This window comes from Augochlora pura, chromosome 3 (assembly GCF_028453695.1).
Source record: "Augochlora pura isolate Apur16 chromosome 3, APUR_v2.2.1, whole genome shotgun sequence".
Lineage (NCBI taxonomy): Eukaryota > Metazoa > Arthropoda > Insecta > Hymenoptera > Halictidae > Augochlora > Augochlora pura.
Window position 1 is genome coordinate 15,049,394 of NC_135774.1, and position 18,696 is coordinate 15,068,089.

At 46.8% G+C, this 18,696-nt stretch overlaps 1 protein-coding gene across 3 annotated transcripts in view; it reads right to left on the reverse strand.

Annotated features, from left to right (window-relative positions):
- Positions 1-18,696, reverse strand: part of LOC144478757 (neo-calmodulin) — a 119,707-nt gene that overhangs the window by 8,937 nt on the left and 92,074 nt on the right. For 2 of the 3 annotated variants that reach the window (XM_078196964.1, XM_078196962.1), the window contains 5 exons: positions 13,601-13,846; positions 5,851-5,884; positions 1,678-1,779; positions 359-494; positions 146-294 (listed from right to left, as the gene is read on the reverse strand). In XM_078196964.1, the coding sequence (XP_078053090.1) occupies positions 146-294; positions 359-494; positions 1,678-1,779; positions 5,851-5,884; positions 13,601-13,846 (667 nt within the window). Of the gene's footprint in view, positions 1-145; positions 295-358; positions 495-1,677; positions 1,780-5,850; positions 5,885-8,697; positions 8,998-13,600; positions 13,847-18,696 lie in introns of those variants that run through there. The other variant, XM_078196965.1, reaches the window with a different exon arrangement.

The following is an 18,696-nucleotide window of genomic DNA, read 5'->3' on the forward strand; positions in this document are numbered from 1 at the left end:
CTATGAATTAAAATAAGCAAAGAAATGCAAATTCTCATGTTAAAAAATGATTAAGAGCGAGCACGTGGCAATCATCAGAGTTGCGAAAGAAATCGTAACGAAAGGGGTAGAAGAAAAAAGGGTTGGTAGCAATGGGAGCAAGTACCTTCGTAGTTCACCATCCCGTCGCCATCGAGATCCGCTTCCTTGATCATGTCGTCGACCTCCTCCTCGGAAAGCTTCTCGCCGAGGTTCGTCATCACGTGTCGCAGCTCTTTCGATGAGATCATGCCGTCGTTGTTCTTGTCGAATACCCTGAGTGCCGTGAGCGCCACGTTAACACGAAAGATTCGAGCACGCACAACGGGGTGTGACATACCTGAACGCCTCGCGCAGCTCGTCCTCGCCGTCGGCGCCTTTCATCTTCTTCGACATCATCTGCAGGAACTCGTTGAACTCGATGGTACCGTTTCCATCCTGGTCCACCTCGTTCACCATGTCCCGTAATTCCGTCTCTGGAAACCGATCGTCCTTTTTACCGAGCCGATCCGAAACGAGAAATTGCGCTTAGCCGAGTCGACAGTTTTAAACGAACCGCCGGGGCCGCGCCTCTTCCTCTCTTTCGCTCTCTCTCTCTCTCTTTATCTTTCTCTCGATCTCTCTCGCGTTCTCTCGGTCTCCCTCGAAATCGTTTTCTCCCGTTCTCTCCGTGTGTCGTTTTTCTAATTTGCCCCGACGTATAATGCGCGTACTGTCTCGACGTCGTTCCATGGGAGACATTTAATTCCCCGGTACATCCCCCCGGGGGGCAGCGAGGACAGAAGAGGCCCGACATGCAGTTAATTACCAGCGTTTGCACGTGCGCCTAGCCGTCACAGTTTCTACCCCTCTGAATCGCTCCAAAGTTAATTTTCCCTAAGCTCTTGTCACAGCCTAGTTTCAAGGATTCCGGGACGCTTCAGACCCCCGCCGCGCCTCTCTCCCCCCCGTCTTAGAAAACCGAGGCATTCATTTAGCGAGGGGACGCGTTTCCCGGCTCGAACTTTTCGCTAATTCACCGCCACGGAAATTCCATTTGCGACTACGAAATTGCGGCGACGTGTACGGTGCACGAGTTAATCGTCCGTTTCTTCTAACGCGGTTGGAAGATCGAGGATAAATGTTGCTAACAGAAATGGTATTTTAACAGACTGCGTACTCCGATATCCGACACTTTACGAATGGAAATTCTTTAAGCAAATATACCGAGAAGCTTACTGTTATTTATTCCAGTGTTTTTCGTCTCTAAGCTTTGCAGAATCGACGAGCGAAGACAATTTCGCCCGCGGTAGATTTAGCGACAATGTAAATCTTCTCCGTCGCAAACAAAATCTCGCGCGTCGAATATTTCCATCTGTTTGCTGGTCGGCTGCGAAGTTCACTGGCCGGCGCTCGGATTTTCTTGTTGTTATTAAAAGAAAATATCGGGACGGCTGGCCGGAGGGGTTTAAAGCAACGCGGAGCACTTCATGAACGAGTTTCGCGACGATACAACGGCCTGCGCCCCGCGAGCGCGATATTTTTTGGTCGCTCGGACACAGCTTTCGTCGGCTCCGTGGCTCGCGGCCAGATCGCGTTCCACGATGTAACACGCGTGTACGGTATCCCTCTTTCCGCGTGTGTATCCCCGTTCCACGGATGATTTAAGCTCCCACTTACCGGATGGCCTCTGTCCCAGGGATCGCATGACCACGCCGAGCTCCGCCATCGTGATGTTGCCGTCCTCGTCCTTGTCGAACAGCATGAACGCCTCCTTGTACTCTGCAATCAGAAGTCCCGTCTACCATTCGTACGAGATCATACCCGCCTTCGAACACCCGTGGGCATAGGTTTCCCCCATGGAACACGGATCCGGAGCGTCTACAGAATTCGAGGGCATCGAGGCCACGCCCATTCGAACTACTCCGCGCGCAGTTCTGACACAGATTGCACCGAGAGACGGCGTTTTCGCGGTGTTGAATTTGAAAGAAACGAGAATGAGTCTCTTTAAGATGTTTTATGTTAAGGAGGGACAGTACCCTGTAGGAAATTGGCGAAGCTTGGAAATTTTTCCTATTGGTTATTAATAAATGAAAGACTTAGCAGTTCTAAGAGAATATAAATGTGAGCTTCAGCTTTGCTTTTCGTTTCTTTAAAAGTAAAAATCGTGTAAAATTGCGAAATTGTTCGCTGTCTAATAAGAGCTCTTCTCAACATTGTTGACGTCATAATTGACAAATACTATGACATCTGGATAACAAGAATTTTATTAATTAAACTAGAAACTACTATCTATAAAACAAAATGTTTCTATTCCAAGAAGATCAACTCTAAATGCTCGTAAAAATTAAATGATCGTAACAGTCAAAAATAATTTATTGTACATTATAGAACATTTCTAAATCGTTGGGGGCGGTATCCACCGTTAAGTGCACAGAATTTTTGTAGGTCGTGCGACAAGTTGCATTAGAATCGCGACCGAAGACGCCCTCTCGATGCAGTCCGTGTACACGGAAGGAGATAGCACGGGTCTCCTTTATTTGACTTGATTTGCCCCGGAGTGCCGCCCTTGGGAGCACGTTAGCCCGCTTCGAGCCGTCTCGGATTCAATAGACTCGATTGATTGGAAGGACCGTCGATGAGGAATCAATTGGATCCGGTGGAGTCGCGACCGATATTGTCGCGACAGGGAATCTTTTCCGACTTCGAGCGCGTCTCTCGATTCTCGCGTCGACTACTAAAATAACTTCTCCCTTCCCTCTCTCTCTCTGCCTCTCTATATCTCCCTCTTTCTCTCTCTCTCTATGTTTTTCTATGTCTCTCTCTGTCGCTTCCTTAGCTCCGAGAAACAGAGACACGGTATACCTCGATGCAGTCGCTCTAGAAATTCCAGAGATCGCTCGAACGAGCCGTAAATAACGAGCCGGTGGTAAAAAGTCCGCCGGAAATTTGGCAATAGAACGATACACAACGAAAACGCCACTGTCTGGCGTCGCCGCTTTTGTTGGGTACCCGCGGATTTAGATGTCTATTAATCATGGTGGAAGCGACGCGGTGCGTGTGTGCGGGTACGGCCGGGCGTGTGTGCACGCGTGTCGCCGCGCCGTGGTTCGCGCGCGCGCGCGCGAGAGAAGCTACAGCTCGGGCAGGCAGCCAGCCGCGACAGAATCTCGTGGGATACACGGGGGTTATAAATTTCGCGGGATGTCCGACACCGGTTCTCCCAGGGAAAAGGGGAACATTCGAAAGTTCACGGGACCCGGCGGTCTATTACGAGACGTCCGTTCTCTCCTCGATGGACACGGCTTGAATCCTCGGCCCCCGGGTTAATTACTCGCAGGACGGAACCGCGCCACCGCGGTGGGATACATCGTCGTGGGACACGCGAATTAACGTTTTCTACGGCGGTATTTCATCCGCGCGTTCTACGCGGATAAACGCCGATAAAACTTCGCAAAAATGCACCGGGGGACATCGGATTTGCAAGTGCTGCACGACTGCGAGTTCTGTTGGGAAAGTATAGTTTCGTTGTTCGTGGCAAATCAGGCGATGCGGTTGAATTACCGCGACAATTGTGTGATAGTCGATGGACTCTTATTTGGACACTGTAACTTCTTTTTAAAGGTTGCCATTATTAAAAGGACTTTTTCTTTAAATTTATCTGACTGGTTAATAGCTGTCGCGTTTCTGTGTTTCAATTTTCTTTTTCTGGCAAAATTAGTTTATCGTCTCAGAGGCCCCTAGCGGATTTTATGCATTTATGATTGCAATAGACAGGTGACAGTTTAGACAATAAATATATAAAAAGCAGTTAAGAACATGTGTTATATAACAAGACTAGACCCAAAGCAAAATTAAATAGTCAATAGAAGAATTCCTCAGAACATTATCACAGTGTTTTCTGCTTACTTAAATTAATAAAGAACAAAGTATATATTCAACCAATTCCAATCCCTCGTAATTGATTTAAAAGACACTTATTTTGCATAAAAGTCCTCTGAATGCTCTTCGAGACTTTAGTCCTATCGGCGAGAATTTCCATTATGTCTGCGAACTTTGAACGATATTATTCTAACGGTAAATAACAAACTGCCCACAATTCTATATCCAAAATCGCGTGCGAAACGCGGAACCCTTTCGCTCCTCGGAATTTCTACACACGTGTGTCGGGTTCCGTGCAACAGGCTTCCCCGATCCAGAAACGGCAGGATAATAAAATTACGCGGCTGTCAGGTGCGGCACACGGAACCCGCGTGAATAATTCGCGCGCGGAACGGTCCAAGTTTCGCGGGTGCGGCAAGAAAAGGTCGGTTTCGCGTGTGCGGCGGGGGTCTTTAATAGCGGCAAGACCGTGGTTTTTAGACGGCGGGCGGCGTCGTTTGATCGTATCGTTTGCCGCATAGGCCGGACCGCGTTTATCATCTCGTAAACATTCGACGATGCATTTAACGTGCATAAATGAGCGGGCAATTTCTCCGTCGGGCAATCGGCGATCTCTGGTCGCGTGCCATCACGAGAACGCGCTCTAAACGATCCTCGACGTTAACAAAGAGAGACAGAAAGAGAGAGAGAGAGAGAGAGAGAGAGAGAGAAAGGGGTGGCTCTCGACAAGGCCAATGATCGCGGTCACGTGAGACACCGCCGGAAACACCGATGTTTTATGCAACACGTTCGTTACGGGACCTTATGTAAAGCCACTTTCGCAAATTGGGCGACCTTTTCGCCGGATCCAGGTGCGCGACGAATATTTAAATCCCGCGACCCTAATCGACTGTCTAAAATTTTCCTAAGATCTCCGCTGGAGTCGCGGAGCGCGAGAGAAAAGTGCAAAGTGCCGCGCTGATCCCGTTGATCCGAGGAATGCGCCCGATTACTATGCACGCGATGTTGCGGCGTGCATGCTCGCTCGAACCGACTGGTAACTTCGTTATTTTTCTAAATTGAGATGGATGCTCTTGCGGACGCGCTCCCGCTGGATTTTACACTCTGAAAATGTGGAGAACGATTTGAATTTGACACGGTTCTGGGACCTGGGTGTCGATGCAGCCGTGATGCTGGAAGAAACCGGGACGCACGGTTGCGATATACGAATCATGTATGAGAATTCACAACATATAAGAATTCGTACAGTCAATATACGTATAATGTGCTTACTTTTTTAATTTAGTACATTATATGGTATATTTAATTTGATTTAGTGTCATTTTGAATCTAATTTGACTTCTATGAACAGCAGATATTAATTTATAGTGATTCGTCTAGCGAGATAGAAGTTACGAATCTGTTATATTAATATAGTATAGTATGTGCTATATATTATGTTAAATGCTGGAATAATTGAAAGGCAGATGACTTTAATTTATTTATAGTTATTTGTCTAGTGAGAAAGAATTTACGAATCTGTTATATTAACAAGGTATATTATATACTTTATTTATTATATTAAATTCTGGAATAGTTGAAACGCAGATGACTTTGACTCGTTTCTCTGACGAATCATACCAAAACCATCTTTCTTTTAATGAATCAAGAAATATCGAGGCCTCATTTTGCAAACAATTCGCAAGCAGATTTCACGAATTTCCTTCATCTCTCCTTAATCATTCGTCCGGCACTGTGCGTTCCGCAGTAATGATCCGGAAACGGCTCAATTAGCGAGGTTTGCGGCATTGCGTCGGAACCGTGGAGCCACTCGCCGCTGCTTTAATTTACGAAACGAAACGGAACGAAACGGGCGTCGAGTGCAGGCCTCTGATATTCGTTAGCGAGTAAGATTTCGGTCGTTAGCTCTCCGCGCGGCGTGCGCGATAGAGAGCCGGTGTGCGGTTGAACGTCGGTTGGTTTCGAACTTACCGGCCACTTGATCCTCCGTGAGCCCATACTCGGACTGAAAAAGAAAGCAGAAGAGGCTGGATTGGTGAAAAGCGAAGGAGACCGAGAGAGAGAGAGAGAGAGAGAGAGGCGCGTTCGTCAACGCGCCGCGTGATTTCGTTAAATTGTTATCGCGCTCGGCGCGTCGCAGTAGCATCCCATTAAAAACTTAATATGCGCGGCGACACGCGCCGCGCGCGGCCTGTTTGCGGAACGCTGCCAATTCCCGTCGGCCGAAATCTCATTAATTCAATCGAATTAACCGGGCGCGGATAGTTTCCTCCGGCCGATAATTGTGCCGGCCGCCCCGCCGACGAGTGATTAATCCTTTCTGCTCTTTGCCCGACTTTCTTCCCTTTTTCTTTTCCGTTTCCACGTCGCTCCGTTGCGGACGGAACCACGAAAACGGGCGTTCGCCGCGGAATTCGAGGAACGTCCGCCTCGGTGCCTCGGTGCCCCCGGAGTTAATTAATACGACTCGGTTCGATGCCGTCCCGGCCGGCGTTTAAATCAAACACACGCCCCGGCTACGCTCGGGCTCGGCTACGCGAGAGCGTACGAATATACGCAGAATTGGCAGAATTAACGACCGTGTTCTAACTTGCAAATTGTTCGAGGCGGCGTAACAGCAACGCCGGCTTATCCGCTTCCTACACGCGGCCCGGCCCGGCCCGGCCCGACATTGTTAAATCAGCATTAGTAGACGGAGGGATTAAGGAACATATGCCGGTATAACGCGATTACAGGGACGTTGACTTATCAGCTGTCCGGCCAGCCGTTATCAGCCCAACCCCCTCTCCACCCCTGCCCGGTTAGACCGGCAAAGAGGTCGCGGATTATGTCAGATAGCTCTCCTGGCCGATGTAGTGCCGAGGCATGCCTCGAGAAACGCGCGAGGATCGTCGAGAACCTCCACGGAAATGGAACACCGAAGGATCCCTCCTCTGACACTCGATTTCGTTCGTTAGCGCGCGATGCTCGCGTATATCAGCTTGTCCGCCATTCACTCGGCTCTTGGCCAATTGCCTGTTAAGCTACCCCCGGCGGCCGCCTGCTACGGGCATAGAAACGGCCAGGTAATAATAATAATGGATTCGCTGCAGAAATCGTGTCTGGAACAAACCCGCGGCCGAAAACGAAACGCTACTTCGATGCCCCGGAAACGAGATTAAGGGCGAGATTAATGCTGGGTTCCGTGGAACTATGGGTGGAAGGAAGTCGGAGACAAACAAGTCTTCCTTCTCGCGAGTGCTTCTTTAGAGAGGTATTTGTTTTCAAAGGTAGCTGCAGTTCGAAATAGAGGACGTTGTAATTCATGCTTTTTCTTTCACGATTTCTGATGTATTTCTTCGTTAGTTTTGATAAACTTTTTTATTTTAGCAGATATCGCAATAAGAAGTGCACGAAGTTTACATAAATCTAACTTTGTTATTTTTTATAAAAGTTCCAGTCATTTGTTTCAAGTAATTGCTAACCCTTTATGGAGTGAAATTGCTTCTTAAGTGTCTGTTTGCAAGGTATTTACTTTGATCTTTTAGGTTGATGGTGTTGCCAATTGTTATTAATATTCTTATTGGTCATCTCGGAGTTATAATTAAGATCTCGTGAAAAGATCATCACGTCATCTTGCGTCGAATTAATATTATTTGGTAAAATGTGACCAGAAATTTACATGGATTGAAATATTAAAATTGAGAATCGAGCGTGTATCGAAATAGGTGCACAGTGTCCATTAGTCACATCTTTTATTATTGGCAATAACGTCTAGCCTCTAGCCGAAGGTAATCAGTTTGCGCAAGCTATGTAATAATTATAAATATTTTCAGCAATAAATTCTACAACTTCTCCCAGGTAATATACGTGAAAATCCTGAATAAATTATTTTATTAATTATGCCTGATACTTAGTCCTACAATTTCGGTCCAAATATTTTTCGAAAAAACTGTCACGATCGTACGTATATTATTACATAATTACAACTATTATTAATAATATATACCACAATTTCTTTAGCAATACTCTTGATAATCCTATCAAAAATTATTTCAATATCATAAATTGCAATTAAATCTTAAAATCTACTACTATCTCTTAAAGAAAACATCACCGAGCAAAAGAAAAATCTTCGTCTCCTAAATTCCCATCTAAAATTCGTCGATTTCACCGAGAAATTGGTGATACAAAGCAATCGTCTGATACAAAGCGATCATCGCTGCGAATTCCGGTGGTAAACGAAAGCTGCGGCTAATCGACGACGGTCGTTTTCGTTCGAAGGCGTCGCCGAACGAGCTTCGCGGATTACGTACGACGGAGAAGGCATTCGGCGGACGTATAATCGCGAGCCCTATGGGAAAGGGACAGGCTGTCGCTGTCGTATCCGTCTCGCAGGAGCGAAGCTCTTTGGTTCGATGGTTCCTCGGAAGTAGACGCGAGTTGGTATTCAACTGGGTCACGTAGTTTCCCGGCGTTTCAGCGGCAGGCAGGCTCTCTCGCATAAACTCGCGGAAAGTCGGCCGAGGCTTTGCCAGTGTCCGTCCGTCTGCGCCGCATTTATACATTAGCCCGATCACTTTGAATTCCGTTCCGAAAGCGGAAGAAGACGGCGAGGAGGAGTTAAAACCGCGGATCGTGATCTAAGAAAGCGCGAGATGGAATCGGTCGGTCGAGTCGTTTCTCTTGAATTCAGCGTAATAAGACATTGTAGTCGTAGAGCATTGTAGCCATAAAGCATTGTAGTCGTAGAGTATTGTAGTCATAAAGCATTGTAGTCGTTCGAACTCTTTACGGGTTCTATACGTGATCGCCTTACGGCCGAATTGGTTTGCTTACGCTTCTCTGGCGGATCTCGCAGTCTATGGTGCTGGTCAGCCTGCGCAGCTTCCCGTAGGCGGTGGTGTACTTCTTCTCGGTGTCTGTCATGTCGCGGGACACTTTATCCACTGATCGAATACACTGGCATACGCCGCACCCCTTCGATTACCACCCCGTAGAACGGTCCGACCTCTCGCCTAAGCTAGCCTAAGCTCGCCTAAGCTCGCGGCACGTCAAAACGCAACGGCGCGACAACGCTGACACAGAAATAATATTTATGGACCGATCGTCGGCAACGTCACCGGTTGTTTGCGACCACGCCAGGCGGTTCGACGCGTCTCGGGTTCATTCTGATGCCCCCACCCCCGGCGCGGAGAGATTAGGCTCTGGCGCGTGGTCCCGGCGACCGTAGTTGCACCCGCGGAAAACAAACGAATTTGCTCGCCGGCGATTGCATCCGAGAAAGTGGTGTTGGCCCCTCCCCACCTACCCTGTCCCCCAAACCCGACCCGCGTAGAGGGGATCTCAGCCACCACTCTCCGATTTTCATTGTCCTTTCACAGCGACGCATGCCGACGCGACTGGCCGTGAATCTTTAGACAACCTTCGGCTGTTTTTAACTTGTCAGCCGACTATTGGCCGACGGTCTATTCTTTATTTACCCACGGAATCGTCGTCCGCCGTGCTCGCCTCTCGAACCGCGGACTCCTCGATCTGTCCGCGATGGCCGTGCGCGACACCTCTGCCAAGCCGACCGGTGTCACTCGATGCTTGTTCCGAACGACGATACGTACGCACACCTCCGTGACAAATCTCTCGCGGCGTCGCCGGTGCACAACAAAACGCGATCGCTGAATCAGCCGCGTGTCACCCGATTTTGGCGGGCGCCGACTGCGCGACCCGTCGCAACGACGCGAATACCACGGGCAGGGCTAACTTTAGGCGATCTTATCATCCGCGGATCTCCAATTGGGACGCGATTCTCGTGCCAGATAGAGTCGAGTTTCTTGAACCCCGTGGAAATTACGAGCGGGGTCGGAGCCGCGTTCTAGCTGGCCAGCTCTGACCGTTTCACCTTTCCGTGGATGATGGAGGACGTAGATGCTACCGAGATTTCTACCGTGGCGAAGGAACCGCGTCGATGGGTGCAAGAGAGTGCTCGATGCCGGAAGGGTACCGGCTATCTCGAACTACCAGCCGACCTGTTCACCTTTTGGAAGATGATTGAGAATGTAGATGATACGGAGGCTTATGTCAGGTTGTGACAAATCGTGACTCGTCGATGGAGGGATTGAGAGTGCTTGGTAGAGGTGCAGGTTATCTTTAGCTTGCAGGGTGGACTTTTCAATTTTAAGACGGTGATGGAGAACGTAATAATAATAATTATTATTATTATAGCGATAATAAGTTATACTTTTATTTAATATTATTAATTTAATTATTAATTTAGTATTAACAGTGATACTAAGAGTTATCTTTTATTTTATTATTTTATTTACCTTGTCACACAATTTATTTACTCCACAAATAAATACTAATGTACGAAAGGTTCTACTGTATATATTATAAATATAACTTAAAAAAGATAAAGTAACTCTAAAATCACGAATTTCCAGCAACTGATTTTAAAATTGATTAATCGTACAATTTTATGTAAAATTATTCTCTAGATTAAAAAGATCGATTAATGGAGCATTTAGATACATTCGTAACAAATTGTTCCATAAATCGAATCATTCTAAATTCGTAGAAAATTTATTGGAGTGACAATAAGAAACGAGATTACAGAGTTCGCATTGTCATAACTCGTCGATGAATATACCGCGAGTACCACATGCCAGAAGAACAGCGGCTACCTCAACTTCACAGCCGACATTTTAACCTTTGGGAGGATGATGAAGGATCTAGATGCTGCCAAGAATCGTACTAAGTTGAACAAATCGCGAATCGACGACGAATATACTGCGAACGCTTGATGGCAGAAGGGGACATACTGCCTTTGTCATTTAGACAATATTTTTAAAATTCGCGAGGGTGGTGAAGGATTTACATGCTACCGAGACTTCTATTAATTTGAACGAATCGTAAATCGTCGACGTACATGCTGCGCACACTTTATGGCAGAAGATTATAGATTACTTTCAGTTTTCATACGACATTTTAACATTCGGACAATGCTTTTAATATTTATGAAGACGGTGAAGGATATATATGATATTAAGACTTCTATTAATTTGAATAAATTGCAAATCGTCAACGAATATACCGTGCATATTCGACGGAAGAAGATTACAGATTATCCTAAACTCTCATCCGACATTTTAACATTCAAACAACATTTTTACTATTTCTAAAGATAACAAAGACACCACCAAGACTTCCATTAATTTCGAAAACCACAAATCCCCGACGAACACACTAAAAACACTCGACACCAAAAATCTGCCATAATCTCTAATCCGACGTTTTAACCTTTCTGAGGATGATGAAGGATGCGCAAGCTGCCAAGAATCGTGCAAAGTTGAACAAATAGCAAAACATCGTACGAATACACACGAAAGTACAAGAAGATAGCGCAGTGTACAGGCTGCCTCAAGCTGCCAGCCAACCTTTTAACCTTTATAAAACTGCCGATGTAGACGCCGCGAAGGCATAACCTTGCCTAGTTCGATAAATCACGATCAATCCAAGAAAATGCTCCTTAATTGAAGCACGTGCCTGTCAATAAACAGAAAGACATCGGCTGCGAGGCTGCGATTCGTGTTTCAATCGTTCTCAGGCGATTGCAACGAAGACGGTAGCTGTTCTACTTGTCCGTCGGTGAACGTACAAAGCTTTAACCCTTTCGGTACGAGCATCCTGTTCGCCGTAAGACTCTAGCTATACGAGTCGTCGCGCCGAAAATTCGCACATGGCGAGGATGACTTCCTCCTTAAGATTTTTCTAAGCGTTAAATAAAAACTGTGCTTGACAAGACAATGTTTTTTAACAAAATTGTTGCTTGTAGCTTAAGAGATATTTAGAGATATTTATGTAAATTATTAAGAGTTATTTATATAAAATTTTGTCATTTATATCGTCGCATGGACGTCGGATATTTCCGACGTTCGTACCGAAAGGGTTAAACGGATTAATTAATTTTGCTGGATCCTGTGGATCCTCTCGGCTGTTTCTTTAGGCGAGTCGATCGCCAGTGATGAGAGCAGCGTTTGTTTTCCTTGGAGCATCGATTCAGCGACGAGATGGCGGAGGAGTGCGATACTATTTCCGGAGTCGGCGCGACGAAAAATCACGGCCATCCTGACCCGCTTCGCCGTGCTCGCCACGGAATCACCTAAACTCGAACGGAATCACCTAGATCGAACTAACGCGTTCGACGAGCCGATCCGCCCGACGAAATCGCGGCTTCCCGCGTCAGAGAATTGATCGTTGCTTACGACACCCATCTACGCGGGTTAAGTGGAAGATGGTTTCCAATTGGCCGCGCGATCGCGACGAACATCGATTCGCGTGTTGAACAACATCTTGGGATGCTACTGCCCGCATAAATCTTCCCGGACCTGTGCTACCATCTGATGGATGGGGCAGGTCGTCTGACCACTGTCGGCCGTTTCTACTTCTAGTCGGTAGTGCAGGCGCCAACCCACGGATTAGTGCCGCTGCGTGATCCCAATTTGCCTTGCAATTAACCCTTGTGATTAACCGGCTGTTTCGTGGCCCGATTTATTTATACCGTCGTCTTGTTGGTCAACCCTAATTAAATGAAACAAATCTCTGTTACACTGGTGACTATTACGTGGTGACTGTTACATTGGTAACTGTCACACTGGTAATTGTTACACTGGCAACTATTACACTGCTAATTATTACACCGGTAATTATTACACTGGTAATTATTACACTGGTAATTATTACACTGGTAATTGTTACATTTAAAATATAAATAAGAACAGATTAAATTTAAAATTAATAATTTTTAATTTTTAATTTATTAACGTAATTCTACGTGAAGTGACTCAAAAAAGAAGGTTTGGTAAAATTGTTAACCAAAGCATCAAATTGATATAAACTTCATCCATTTTATAGTTTAAAAGGTGGTTCATCGTCCAAGGGTTAAAGGGCCCAGGTCGATTTTTATGAAAAAGTTATGGCGCCGTTTTCTCTTTATCTTTCTAGGAGCACAGAAGTCGCCGAGCTTCCAGTGTTAATTGAACTTGATTTCTCCAGGGAGCGGAGTCATTCGGCCGCCAAAAATAGTCTCTAATTGAAGATCACAATCTACGCAATTTCATCGACTCGAAAACGTAATGAACGGCTAGTGCGATCACGTTACCTTGGTCCTAATCCGAAGGCTAGAGCTTTGCAACTAGCTGAACGCGTTTCGTAATGCAATGCATTGGAAGGCGAGGCTTAAGATTGTCACCTTCGCTTTTTGATCAGCTTTTGCACGGTGATGGACGTCAACCAGTCAGCTGTTTTCGACTATACTCATATATATACAATTTTTGATTATATTCCGAGTATACTCGCTGCTTAGAAGTGGCAATATTTTATGGTTGAGCGAGCATACTCGTGCAATAATTTTAAATTGAAATTTCAAGATATATCGATCAATAGGCGAAGGTTAAGTAAAACGAATGAATAAAAATTTTGTTTTTTGGGATAGCCTGTGGCTTACAATTTTCTTTAATAATATATTCTCTAATATACTCTGTAACTAATAAAAATTTGTTGACAAGAATATTTTTATAATATCAAGAATGTAAAAGAAAAATTTGGAGACCAGTTTCGACTGGCTTTGCAGAGTTAATATTTAATCGCTGAGCAAATATCAATAAAAATCGATAAACTATCACAGTCGAAGGAACAATTAATCTTTGTAACTGTGAAAAATAATGAGGGGTAAAAAGCAGAGACTCACCAAGTTGATGGTAACGTTGAGTTCATACTGCTGCCTCTGTCCCTTCTTCTTGTTCTTGCCGCTCTTGACGGAGACCGCCTTGGGCGTGACTTTAACCTGTCCTTTCTGAGCGGACGGCTTCTGGGCCGGCTTCTGAGAGCCCTTCGCGCCGGGAGCGACCTTCTGTCCGGCGGCCAGAGGCGCCTTCTGTCCGGTGGTGCCCTTCTGGTTCACGTGTCCGACACCGTCAGCCGGTTTGTTGCGAGCCTGTCGTCGGAAATAAAAAAAAGAGCATGTCGGTTAGGTTGCCGGACGAGATCGATCATCAGCTTTCAGTTCGACGTTTGCGCGGCTGTCGAAGCCGTGGTTTCCGCGCGGCGTTGCGATAAAACGCGGAATCACGGAACAAACGGCGATCGAGTATTCCTTTTGATCGTGCCGCGATCAAAAATGCAGCGGTCAGAGCGCCGCGCGCGCCTCGTTTAATCCGCCGCTTTGCTGGGCGACGCTCAAACGGGTTTCCGCGCGCGATAAACTCGCATCGAGAGATGGCGGACGAACGGCCCCGTTTGATCCCCACGCGAAATTCGCAGAAACGAGACGATCGGGCCATTAGGGAACCGAATTTTCCGCGGTCTCTGTTCCCGCGGCGGAACAAACTCCGATCGGCTCGAGCCTTCCGTCTCGTAATTAGTCGTTTCGTCGGAGGAGGCCCCCCTCCCCCCGGTTACGAGAGCTTTAATCGCAGAGAGGCTTTTTCCCCGATATTTTCGCTCGGCGCGAAGCTCGTGCCGGTAAAAATGCGCTAACGAGAAGAGACGAGCCCCCGGGGAGAAATCAAGTGTCTCCCTCTTTCTCTATCTCTCTCGCTCTTGCTCGCTCTTTCCCGGCGAGGACGACGGGGATTTTTCGCCGGCCGGAACAGAGATTCGTTTCTGCTAAGGTCGCGGGACGAACAATACCTTTAATTACGAGCGAGCGTTGAGTCAACATTTCGAGGTCGGGATGCACCGCGGCGCCGCATTGTTCACGGCCCACTGCTAATGACACGCCTCCGCCGCGACACGCTGCGGGACGACGCTCGGTAATCTCCGAGATATTCTAACTCGTCGCCCGCCGCCGAGGCCTATTGTCCCGTTTTTTTCGGGCCGGTTTATCGACGGAATCAATCGGATGCCGCGCGCGTCGTCAACGTCGAGGGCTAGCCACTCTCCGAGTGCTGCTTGGCTGCCAAACAGGCTGCGAGGAGAGTCACCGAACAAAGGAGCCAGGAAATACTACCTAAATCGTGGGACAAACTCCTCGAATAGGAGAGGAACTTTGATAATTTTTTCCACTAACTCGCCCTTTTCGTTTCGGATTCAGGATTTTTTCTAGGATACTTCGCACCTTGGACTGCAAGCAGGAAAAATTGCGTCGACGTTCCTCAGGTAGGAATGTTTTTAAAAATCTTACAACTTAACGATGCTTCGTGATGACATTTTTACTCGCAGCGCTGGCAACGATTTTGCATCTTTTTCGTCGAATGTTTACACTTTTTATTCCGCTTGGAAATTTCTTTCTGGAACAGTTCAGACCTTGGCCAGCGCATAAAAAAATTAGCATCGACAAATTTTTTTCGCGAACAACGTTTCAACAAATCCTCCGTAGCTCATCGCTGCATCGTAACAACGTTTCTCCGTGCCAGGCCCACTACAAAAATGTTGCGCGCAGCTATTAAACCCTTTATTCTCATGCTTGCTCTTCTCATTCCGGTTTGCAATTTTTTTCTGGGGCATCTCGAGCCCCGAGCAAAAAAACAATTCCGTCGACGTTCCACCGCCAGCAACGCCCCTGAAAACGGTGCAACTGTCGCGGCAACATTTTTACCGAGACCGTTTCGGTATTTTCTACAATTCGCGTGACAGCGATGAACCGATTTAAGTCAGTGATGCAAATCGTCGAAACGACTGCATCGATCGGCAGTAGTTCTAGGATCAAGCGATTTCTAGCGGGTTTTTCAATAGGGACGGGTCGATGTTGACACTCTGTAGCGGCCACGATGTTTTGAATGCGTCGATTAAATCTGTTGTTTACAATTCAGTCGGTTATGCCAAATCACCATGGCAAGTTACACGATTGAGAAGCACGGCCAAATGATAAAATTGTATTATCAAAATGAGTGTTCGTTAGTGAAAAAGTCTGGACTTTCATCTTCAACTTAGTAAGAAAATTGTATCGAATAGTTATTTAGTTTCGTTTTTATCACCGTTTGAAGATCGAAGGACAAGAAGACATATTTTATTGTATTATTTCCAAAAAGGCAGAATTAAAGCACCCGATCTATAATGTTTTCTTGCTGTTTGGACTTCCACCTTTAATTTAGTAAGAAAATTGCACCGATTAATTATTTTAGTTTCGTTTTTATTATAGTTTGAAGATGAAATGGCAAGGCGCGCGTTTCAGACATATTTTATTATATTATCTCCAAAAAAAGCAAGCGTCGCGAGCACGACTTTTATGTTATATACAGTATATTAAAATGAAGCTTTGAAAGAAAGGCAGCGTGAAAATTGATTTGTCTAATCGGATAAACTTATATTTTTAAGCAAAAGAATTGAATTCAAAGCAAATGAATTTCTCTTCTTATTTCGAATCCGCGATTACTTAGTTGCCAACCCAATAGTGCAAGTGGTTAACCCGAATCCGTCGAGCATATTATCGTCGGTAGAAGGGAGAGCTTTTTTGGCCGGCGGCGATCCGCGAATCGAATCCGAGCGCCGTTGTTATCGCGGATCCGAACGGTGGTTCCGCAAAGATTCGGATCTCTGGAAACGGTTTCGGATCCCGACGGCGCGGATGCCTATCGGTGGCAAATAAATCGAGTTAGTTGATACAAACTGCCGGCCGGAAACCGTCGTCGGCAACGAGGCCAAGGAGGATGCCGCGAGACCCGAGCGACGACACGTTCGTCGAATTCCTCGGCGAAAGTCTCTCGCTGAGCCGGCGCTGAGCCGGCGCTGAGCCGGCGCTGAGCCGGCGGTGAGAGGCAGATCGCGGTCTTTTTTCCGAAGATGGCGGCCGATCGCGATCGAAGGGAGCGAAGACGTGCCCGCGCAGGGTTCGTCGACCTGTTTGTCCAATTACCCGCGCAAAGGTAGACTTTCCTCTAAATATAGGAGCCGACTCCGCGTGATACACAATCGGTATTGGACGATCTAATAATACCGGCGAGTTTATTCAAATAATAATTCAGCGGTGGAGGCGGCAGGGCGGCCGCGTGTGGGCGGAACTGACGAGATAATTATAGCGTCCGCCGTCTACCGCGTTCTTACGAAAAGCACTATATCACCGCGGGCCACGCGGCCACGAAAAAACGCGGCAAGAAACGCGCGTCTTCGCTCCCCCGTCCTTACGGTGGTGGAGGGGGGGGGGGGGGTGGCGAGGCGCGGCGCGCGCGGGGGCTCTGCTACCTTTTTGCGGAACGCGCGGTGCATCGGGTTACAGCGTTGTGCAACCGTATCGATGCGGCGACGAACCAGAGAATTCGGGCGGACTAATTTCAGTGACGGTTGCGTTTCGTACCACAGTTCCAGGATCGCGCGCGCGCGAGCGCGCGGTTTCTACTATTTTCTGCGCGCTATAATCCAGTTCACTTTTCGCAAATTAACAGCGACGATCCAATCGTGACGCGGCGAATTGTTTGCAACGATAACTCGAGGAATTCCGGAGGATATTAAATTTCCCCGGGGCCGATAGAAAGAATCGGCGATATACATCGCCGCGAACGACGGCTGCGGCGACTGGTTGAATGGAAACCAGTAGTATCATAGTCTGGAATGTTTTGAAATAGCACCCGCCGTCCCCCCACTTCTTCTTTCCGCCCCCCCCCCCCCGGCACCCGCGGTGCCCGGCACGACCCGGGGCCGCCTTCGCGCGGACCGCGCACGAAAATTTTATTGCTTTTCCCTCAAAGTTTTTGGCAGGCTATCCGAGCCCACGCAGAAAACAGTCGCATAACGGGCCGCGGCTCTAAGTAATACGTCCGTTGCGTAATGCGCCGCGTTTACCCATTTTCGGACGTGCAATCCTGCGGGGAGGGCGACGCGGCCGGCGCTCCGAGCCGATTTATCGCGTCGCTGCAACCTCGAGTCTTCTATCTCTCTCACTCTCAATCTTTATCTCTCTCTCACTCTCAATCTTTATCTCTCTCTCACGCTCAATTTTTATCTCTCTCTCACACTCAATCTTTATCTCTCTCTTACTCTCAATTTCTCTCTCTCTCTATCTCTCTCTCCCCCGTTTTCTCTCTCTTTCTCTCTCTCGATGATTTACAGACTCCGACTCGAGAACTTTCCACGTTTTACGAGCGCTGTTTGCCGAAACTTCCGACCGTCGCAACGACGTATCCCCGATTCGGTGCATCCGCGACGATCATCGAATTCGACCAGGAGAATGCCTGTACGCGTCGGGTAGCCGATGATGCACTTTCCCGGCGAAGCGTGCGCCATTATTGCGGCGAGCTTCCCGGGGCAAAGGGTTGGTAATTCGACTCCGGGATAGCGCTGTCGAAAGATCCAACGGTGGACGTCGATCTCGTACGGCGCACGCTGCTCCGGGAATTCGCTTTCCGCGGCTTCAATTATTTGATAGTTGCTTCAAGGTTTATGGTTATAATTAGAACGCGGGGCTTGTGCATACAGGCATTGATCTATTGGATATAAAATGGTCGAAATATTTCAGGAATTTAAAAGTATTGCATTATCTTTGACGCGTAAATAAAGAAAGGTGGAAATGACTGTGCAGTTTCTGTATCTCGCAGATGATGCAGACAATTATTATTTTTCCTGATCCAGTTATAATGTAATAGTTTATTCGATTCATTTCGTAATATTTAACACTCGAAAATATGTATTAATTTTCTGAGAATCGTAATTATTTCTAAACTAATTTTTTGTAATCGAAAATAATTTTTTTTTCTAAAAATTGTGCTTTTTGAATTAAATTTGAACGGAGAATAAATATTGAAAGGCCCGGGTATATAATTATTTAATACAGTCAATAACTTAAATTTCTGAATCTTTGAAGAGCTATCGATACACTGTCAGCCTTATATATTAATAATAAAAATAAATAAC